At 46.8% G+C, this 9,363-nt stretch overlaps 1 protein-coding gene across 4 annotated transcripts in view; it reads right to left on the bottom strand.

The window, feature by feature from the left end:
• Positions 1-7,190: 7,190 nt before the first annotated feature.
• The window catches only part of TERT (telomerase reverse transcriptase), a 37,206-nt gene continuing 35,033 nt past the window's right edge, over positions 7,191-9,363 (bottom strand). For 2 of the 4 annotated variants that reach the window (XM_078866266.1, XM_078866267.1), the window contains one exon: positions 7,192-8,061. In XM_078866266.1, coding sequence (XP_078722392.1) covers positions 7,970-8,061 — 92 coding nt within the window. In that variant the 3' untranslated portion in view covers positions 7,192-7,969. Of the gene's footprint in view, positions 8,062-9,363 lie in introns of all 4 variants that reach the window. The other 2 variants (XM_078866268.1, XM_078866270.1) reach the window with 2 other exon arrangements.

Raw genomic sequence — 9,363 nt, 5'->3', positions numbered from 1 at the left:
AAAGGGCAGCCTTAAATGTGACAGGTGTCTCTCAGTCATATAAGCACGATCTTCAGCGAAATAAATAACGCAAAACATTTGCAGATGAGAGTTCAGAGCCAGGTGTGACAATTAAGGGGAGGTAGAAGTTAAAAATTGAAACATTTTATGTGGTCATTGATAAGCTAGTGGCATGATTTGAACATCGCTTGAACGCTTACAAGGGTTTGACCAGTCTCTCTGGAGTTCTGTTTATGTCAGATCAGGTGTCTAACAGTGATGTCAAAATGGAAAAGGTAAATGGACTCTCCGCTGCATATCCATCAAACCTGGCCATGAACTTAGCCAACTAACTCATCAAATTCAAGTCTTTCATGTCTAACTCTGAGGATGAGAAGTGCCAACTAAATTGCTTGAGATGTTGCAGGCACTTAATCTGCAGTCTGTGTTCCCCAATATTTTCGTGGCACTTCGGATTTTTCTAACTTTGACAGTGACAAACTGCCAAGGTGAGCAGACATTTTCCCTTTTAGGCAGAATAAAAAATGAGTAGCATGTGCCAAACACATCTCAGCTCATTGTCACGTATATCAATTCAGTCAGACCTTGTCAGACAGCTAGTTTTTGACGATCTAGTGGATGATTTTTCGAGCAGGAAGGCAAGAAAGGCACCAATATAGTAAAGCGGGGGAGGAGGGTGGGGGGCACCAAAAGACATGTGCCCAGGGGCCTCACAGGACCATGCTCAGGCCCTGGATCGAGATGACTGGCAGACGATGCACCCTACAGTGTGTGGGGGGAGCGGTGGGGTAACGGTTAGCCTGCTGCGCTATGAACCTAACGACCAGAGTTTATCACGACCAATAACAGTGTCTAATATTTGAAACTGATCCTGGTCCTCTCCTAGGTCGACTCGGCCTCAAACGAGGAGCTGATCGTTACGTCACGCGCGTGGGCGGAGCAACGTCTTCCACTGGCTCTGCCCAACCACTCACGGCAATGCACGCGCGGGAGGCGGGGCTAGTGACGTCTCCGAAAGATGGGCCTCGCCCCCCTATATTTGTAGGCGGAGCGAGTGACATCACGCAAGCTGGGCCCTACCCCTTAGTGTTGGTAAGCAGCGCGAGTGACATCGCCGCAAGCTCGGCCCCGCCCCCCAATATTGGTAGGTTGAGTGATATCACTGCAAGCTGGGCCCCGCCGCTCAGTGTTGGTAGGCGGAGCGAGTTACATTACCGCAAACTGGACCCTGCCCCTTAGTGTTGAACTTGAAGGCAGAGCGAGTGACGTTAACCGCAAGCTGGGCCCCGCCCCCCAATATTGGGAGGCGGAGCGAGTGACATCATCGCAAGCTGGGCCCCGCCCCTCAGTGTTGGTCGGCAGAGCGAGTGACATCACGGAAAGCTGGGCCCCGCCCTCAAAAATTGGTAGGCGGAGCAAGTGACATCACCACTAACTGGGCCCCGCCCCCCTATATTCAGTTTCATTTATTAGGTAATATAGCCCTGTGAGCCATGCGGCTCTTGACTCGGGTGCAACCGCAACAAACAAAACATGAACAAAGAACATTTTAAAAGTGACGCGCAACAAAAACATCCAGGAAAAATAACAGCAAAAATATTCCAGAAAAAAGCACCATATATCAATTATGTGTGCAAAAATCCCAATGGGATCCAAGTCAAACAATAACAACCATAAGACAATTTAGATTAAGTTATCAAGCTAACTCCATACTTCAACAAACATGGCTTAACCATACGTTTTCGAAATCACCAAAATAAAGCTATAAAAATAATATAACAAAAGTGATCATAGGAACTGTGATTCAAATTTAACAATAAACGATATAAATAGTATGTACAATAAACTTTGTAGCCATAGCCACTAGCATGAGTTGCTCCATAATAGCACAAATATCAGCAGTAGTATCGTACTATATCAATGCACCTTTTTAAATCAGCACACTATAATCAAAACTTGTAAGTCATACTTTGCAGAAATGCAGTGGACATCCGGAGCGATGCATTTAATTTCAGGCCACTCAGCATAGCAGTGGCAGCTAGGAGTGTACAGCTCCTCAAGAGCAGTTTTGAGTGCAGATCTCACAGGGAGTGATCCAAGTTTCAGTTTATTGGCGATAGCCTTCCAGACCCTTGGGGCATCGACAGCAAAGGCCCTTCCTCCAGTATTTGTACGGCAATAAGGAATGTGAAGCTGGTAAATGAGCGAAGACCTTAGGTCACATTTGTTCTTCGAAACAGTGAGGAGATCCAGCAGGTTGTCTGCTGATTTTTTTTATAAGTACATCAAGAATAAATAAGATCTGATGCACAAGCCGTCGATCATTAAGACATGGCAAGTTTCACCCAATGTAAAGATCGCAGTGGTGGGTCCTATATGGGCAATCTTAATTTTGGAGCTTTCGTGACTGCAGGAATTATTCTTTGGTTCTTTCTATGGGCAGTTCAATGCAAATCTTAAGGCCGAATGATACATTGGGTCAAGCTTCTTCAGTACAGTACTGGGGGCTGATTTATATACGATGTCATAGTAATCAAGTAGAGGAAGTATGGTAGCTTTGATCAATTCCAAATGGAACAGTGGGGAAGCAATGCTTTTGTCGATACAGAAAACCATTTTTTATTGTCTTTTTACCAATATAACTAATGTGATCTTGAAAAATGTGTTTTGAATCAAAGATGACACCAAAATACTTATAGATCCTGACTTGCTCTATTTGATAATTATTTAAGGAATGTAATTGGGGAAAAAAAATTTCCTGCTTGAGTCCTGGTGAGAAGCACCTTGGGGATTTTGAGGTATTCAGGACTAGTTTAAGAGCAACTAGCTGATGTTGTAGTTTGTTTAAATCACACTGGAGCTTAGCAATCATATCATGTGGAGAGCGGCCAGCAGAAATCAGTATCGTCTCATCTGAAAACAGATTTAACCTGGAATGATCCAGGTCAGTGCCCAAGTCATTGCCATAAAAAGATAACAAGAGAGGGCCAAGGATGGAACCCTGTGAAACCCCTTTTTTATCTTAACACTGTTTGACCTCCAACTATCTATGAATAGTTTGGGTGCGAGAAGAGAGGTAATTTTTTAACCATTCCACTGTTTGTAGAAACGGAGGCAACTTAGTTTACTAAGCAGGATGTTGTGGTCGACTGTATCAAAGGCTTTGGACAAGTCCAGAAAAAGACTGGTGCAGTACTGCTTATTATCCATGCTACTGTAAATGTGATTTAGAGAGCCTAGTGCAGAAAATGTGGTGCTGTATTTTTTCCAGAACCCAGATTAGTTTCAATGTAAAAGATTGTTGTCGGACAGGAAACTGCTAATTTGGTAGTTCAGTGATTTTTCGAAAGAATCCATCAACGGGGACAAAATTGAGATTGGTTGGTAGTTATTTGGATCATCTTTAGGACCCCCTTTATGAATTGGATGAATATAGCAATGTTTTCATTCTAGAGGTACCGATGCTTCATTGATGGACGGGTCAAGAATATGGGTTATAGGTTTGTATATTAGGTGACCAACAGTTATCAGAGCAAATAAGGAATACAATCCGCTCCGGAAGAGTAGGACCCTTTGAGGTAGGACAGATGTTTCAGAACGTTATTTTTGTGGATAGGCTGGAAACTAAATTTGTTTAATGTTTGTACAGGGGTGTCAGAAATTGCATTAGCAGGGTTTACTCCCTGTAAGAGCCATGAGACAGAAAGTGAATGTATTATTTCTGTGTATACATTTGATGTACATCTGTCATACATTTGTTGACAGACTGGGCATACTGTTTAGAACTCCCCTGTGGTTAGACGCTCCGTAGATTGAACCCATGTCATCACTTCCGGTCTGACAGTATAAACGGGAAGCCAGGAGAAGAGCCAGGCGGGAGCGAGTGGACAGTCTTTGACCGTGCGATAACGTGATAAAGTACGTGGACAGGTGAAGATATAACTTTGGAAATCGCTCGTTTTTTTACAACTAAGAAATAAAGAAAGTTTGATTTAAGACACGCGTCAGACTTCTTGCTCCCAAAGGTTAAGGCGTAGCTTATTTTTTGGTACAAGATAGCTGCGCCAACACTCCTAATACATTATTATTAAAAAGGTCACCAGCTTCAGAAAAATGAAGGTTAAAATGGAGGCTCTGAAAAAGTCTCCATTTTGGTTAAGTGCAACTGGAAGATTTTCTGTATTAGATGCCTTTTCAATACATTTTACTGTTTTCCAGAAGATCCGTTGCCACGTGATTCCAGGAGAGTGTAGGAAAAGTAATAATTGTTTGCATGCCGAAATTTTTTTACATCTATTTTTCAAAATCCTGTACTCTAGCTAGTCAATGACCAATATACTTTTCTGAGCACATGCCCAATCCTTGTCTCTAGTTTTCATGAGCTTAGTAATCAAAGGATCAAACCATGGTGGACGGTTGCCTTTAATTTTAAATCTAACCATCGGAGCATGTTTGTCAAGAATTTGCAGAAAAGTGTACCTGAAGGTCTCCCAAGCCGTAATCTGGCTGACGATCTCACCCCAAATATGAAGGAGTGATCACTAAGGTTATTACCCAGAACACCAGTCAGTGGGAAATTGTGAGGGGCATTAATCAACAGGATGTCAAGAGAGATGACGGTCCCAGGTTTTTTAGGTTGGCTCTTGTGGGGACATTTATTAATTTAAATAGGTCAAATTCATTAGCAAAATGTGTGACCACGGCAGGTGGGTTTAGCAAATTCCAATTCAGATCACCCACAAACTATTTCACCATTAGGGAGGCCTCCAAGAAGCTCCCTCAATGCAGTCCCAGCTTCAACATCTTACCACTAGGTGGTCTATAGCACCTACCAATATCTGCTGATTATTAGGGAGAGTGATTCTGAGAGCCAGACCTTCAAAGCAACATTTTTTCAACACCGAATGAGCTGGTGAACATGCAATAGTACTACGAACATAGATGGCAATTCCACCTCCTTTAGATCCTCGGTCAAGCCGAAAAAGGTTGTAGTTGTCAATCATAATCTGCAAGTCATTGACAGCAGAGTGTTTCTGTAAGGCAAAATAATTCCGGGTCCAGATTTGCTACTTCTAGTTTTCGTTGGCTAAATTGAATCACCATCCCTCTGATGTTGACGTGTAGAACACCAACACCTTTTCTACCAGAAAAATCTACATAATTACATGAGTTCTTTACATTTGGACCAGGGTGAAGCTCAATACCTCCCAGAAATAAGAAAAGTAGAATTAATAGTTTGCACTGATACTTTCTGTGAAAGGATGAAGAGCGGCGAACCTTGGACGAATAGCAGCAGCTCGCAGTTGTCGACATTTTTAAGAGCAGAATGAAGTTTGGAAGGCGAGCTGGTGAAGTAATGAGACAGAGATTGGGTTTTAAAGGATCCAATGATGGAGTGTAGAAGTGGCTATGAGCTGTTTTCCTAGCAGATGTAATAGCAAACGGAGCATCAAGTATGGACGAGAAATAATGAGCTTAGTCGGTGGTAGAGTTGAGTGTGGCACTTCATATGGCCGGGAGGGACAGTAGTTGGATACACAATAGAAGGACTGCCCTCTTTAAAATATCACGGGTACACACAGTTAAACACGCAAGTGAAAAAGTACATATTAGCCGAGCGCGAGTAGTTTAACTTTTTGCTGCATACGCCGCAGGCGTAGGGCAGGTCGCCCTTGTCGAAACGCGTGTGCTGTGCCAGGCACTGGGGCCAGAAGGTGATGTGTCTGCCATGTGGTGCATGGTGAGTTCGCCCAACTTGGAGAATGCCGCTCCTGCCGCTGAGAATATCTCAGCGACTTTTGTAGATGTGGACATCACTGATGCGGTTGCCGAGAATTGCGCAGGGCCCTGCAGGCGCAGCAGCGCGACGTCGTAGTTGGACGACTGGGTGTCGTAGAGCGAGTGGAAGTAGACCTTGTCCACCATCAGGTAGGGGGTGATCATGGACGGCTGCTTCACCAGGCCGGCGTACGCCTTCCACAGGCCCAGCAACGTGTTGAGCAGGACGCAGTGAGTGGCCGTCACCACCCATGAGGGCGCCACGATGAACCTGCCGCACACAAGCGACGCGTCGTAGTGCAGCGACACCTGCCACGGCCAGCAGCCCCCCGCCGCCGGGCGGCCCCTACACCACTCGCTGTCGTAGCCCATTGAGCGGCAGCTGAAGCGGGAGAGGGCGTCGCTCCAGCCGTCCGAGCAGGCGAACCCCCACGGCCCATGGGGCCCCGACACGAACACCTGGAGCACGTGGGCAGGGCTCCACACTCGCATGCAAGATGAAGCTACTGTGTTCCGTGTGCCATCACAGCTCACAGCCGTCTGCTTCTCGTTGAGGTAGTAGACGGCGAGGAAGATGCCGATGCCGACGGCCGCCATGGAGAGCATGATGGCAGCACAGGAGAGGTGGCGTTGCAGGGCGTGCTCCTGGCGGCACGCTATTAAGCTGGAGAGACTCGTGTCTTTGGGCGCGGTCCTTTGTGTGGAGCCAGGAGCAGCCACAGCATGGTCAGACCGGCGTGGGGTTTGAATGGAACAGATCGGCTCTACAGTACAGTAGTTGCCATATATTCACAACAGTGGGCGAAGTTTGATGTTGATTGGCATGGCTCTGCAATCCACTTCATGGGCCGAGTCTTCTGCGCGAGAGTAGGTGTTATCACTGAGCACATGCATCGATAGGTCGATTCTTAATTACAAATGTTTGTTTTGTTCATTAAAAAACTGTAGATCCACAAAAAAAGGATATTTTGGATTATCCGCAATTTTTTATGATCCTCCGCTGCCACCTCACCCCCTCAATTGGCATGGATAATCGAGAGTCGACTATACTGGCATTGCAAGTGTAATGAGAGCGCCATCTCCTGTATTATTGTGGGGCATACATTAATGTATACAGTCCACGGTTTATCCATAGTGGGGATTACATCTGGGGTAAAGGTGATGGGCGGATCTACCAGGGAGGCCTCTAGAACGCTCCCGAAAGTTCCAGGAGGGGCGTGGCCAGAGGCGGGGCTTAGCCTCCGGGGAGCGAATATAAGCCGGGGGCAGAGTAACATGAGGGGTCGGTGTTGAAGATTAAGAGGAGCTCCCCGTCGCTGCTGCCCCGCCATCTCCATCGGCCACATGGCGGCTCGAAACTCCAGCCGCTCAGCCGCTCCCTAGCGCACCGCCAGCCAGCGGCGTTTTGGTGAGCGGGTGAGTGCCACGTGGCGCGGGGCAGCGCAATCACAAGAGCGGCAGACATCCGCGAAGAGAGAAGAGAGACGTGGCTGTACCAAGCTTTATTAATAAATAACCTGAAGTCATTTTCCGTGCCGGAGCCACTCATTACACAAGTAATTAATGAGCAAAATTCGTCAAGTGTAAAAATACGTTGGAAGGTAAAAAGGAAGACGACGTCTATGTGCTTGTTGCCTTTGTAACCAGGTAATTTAGCTTCAAGATAAACGGTTCCATTGGCCTTGACAGACAGGGCCAGGTAGCTTCTGAAAAAAGCTAAAAAGCTCAGTTTAGTTTTAAATAGTTAAAATTTTTTGTGATTTGCTTACCCTTCCAATATCTTTCCTATACTTTGTTGATTGTTAACTTTTTTACCCGCCCCTATTGGACATCTGTACAAAGAACTTCATAGCTCATCAGATTTCTCCAGGATAAAGAAATATTGTGATTCTGACGGTGGGTATGGGATGTAGATGTACCCCCTATTGTCTTGTCTTGATGACCTAACAACGTAGTATGTTGTATGATCAAAGTGTCACAGGTATCTGTTTGATGAGAACCCTCATCATCGAGATGGCCCCCGAGGAGGACCTGGAGGGCGGAGGTCTGCCTTGTTCCGCCCCGCTCATCCCGAACCTTGCCTTTGTCCCGCCCGTACTCAGTCCGTGATGGTCTTGGGACTGAAGTGCCAGGTCGCTGCAACACTGTTAGGCCGCAGTGTCTCTAAGCACTACCACAGCTGTGCTGGCGATCACATCAGTATGTTGTTCCATTTCATGGTGAGCGCTTTGGAGAGGCAATGCCGGGTGGTTGGAGGCAGTCTTGCGAAGGTCCTCTTTTTGCCTGGGAATGTGGGAGCATGCAATGACAAGGACAGGAGAGCAGTCGTTTATGGGTTGGCTGGGGGTCAACCCAAAATAAAGCCAACACGAATAGATGAATGTTACAAAATTCGCCCTTCTGTTCCCCACATATGTACGGCCGTGTATACAATAGAGCGTGTTTGTTAAATCTTGACTTAAAGCTTTCGTGACTGCAGGAATTCATACTCTTTGGATCTTTCGGTAAAGTCACGTAGATAAAAAATGTATAAAAAATCACGAAGTTTCGATCGCAACACAAGCAATCGTCATCAGGTGAAAAAATATAGCAAGAGAGCTGCTGAAGCAGGGTGTTATATAGGCCTGAGATGGGTGCAGCCCAAGGGTAAGTGGGCGAGGATAGAGAAGGAAGATCGATGGCACCCCAAAGCTGTTGGGCTGAGATGGGTGCAGCCAAAATGGCTGCACCCATCTCAGGCCTCGATGTGGCGGTAGCTACATTGACATGCCAATCTCTCACAATACAATGGCCAGACAGACAGGGCCAGGTGCGGGGAGAGAGTGTTCGGGAAGAGGGGCGTGGCCGGATGGTGAGAGGGATAAAAGCCGGCGTGGAACAGGGCTCTGAGCTGCTGTTGTGGGGGAACCAATGGACTGCCGTCGCCATCGTTATCTTGGAGCAGGTCGTCTTCATCGTCCTGGAATGGGCACCTTGTAGTCTTGGAAGGCTGGAGTTATATTGTCTCCGTGACTGCTACGCGTCCGCTCCTGTGTAGCTAGCCAACTACACAGCGAGCGTTGCGGAGAGTCACATAAGTTACCCAAGCGTATAAAGTCACTCGCGGTTACTCGTTAAGTTATCAGTGAGTCGGCCAACTTCATTCATAATAAATATAACTGAACAAGAAGGTGTCTCTGAGAGCTATATTAAACTTGTGTAGTGACTTGATAGGTCACTACCATGTGGGCCTACACACACACACGTGACGTCACTATGTGGGAGAGCGTCACTACCTCGCGCGGGTCTGCACACACACACACATGACGTCACTACATCTGTATGCTGGAATGACGTCACGGCCGGATGGGGGGGGGGGGCTCTGGAGGCCGTGGGTGAGTACCGCGGGGGTTGTGTGAGGCCGTGGCACTCTGGATGAACCTGGCTGGACACGTGACCGGATCAAGGTCCGAGCACAAGGCAGATCTGAAACACGGCAGGACTAATACCTCCGCCGTGGCTGACCATTGCTATAACGCTGTGGGCTCTCATGATATTGTTTTTTACGAGACCAAGGTGCTCTGCAAACCTTCGGGCTACTATCAA

Source organism: Lampetra fluviatilis, chromosome 22, assembly GCF_964198595.1.
Source record: "Lampetra fluviatilis chromosome 22, kcLamFluv1.1, whole genome shotgun sequence".
Taxonomy (NCBI): domain Eukaryota; kingdom Metazoa; phylum Chordata; class Hyperoartia; order Petromyzontiformes; family Petromyzontidae; genus Lampetra; species Lampetra fluviatilis.
Note: the sequence above shows the minus strand (reverse complement) of the source record. Positions and strands in the feature narration are given on the sequence as shown.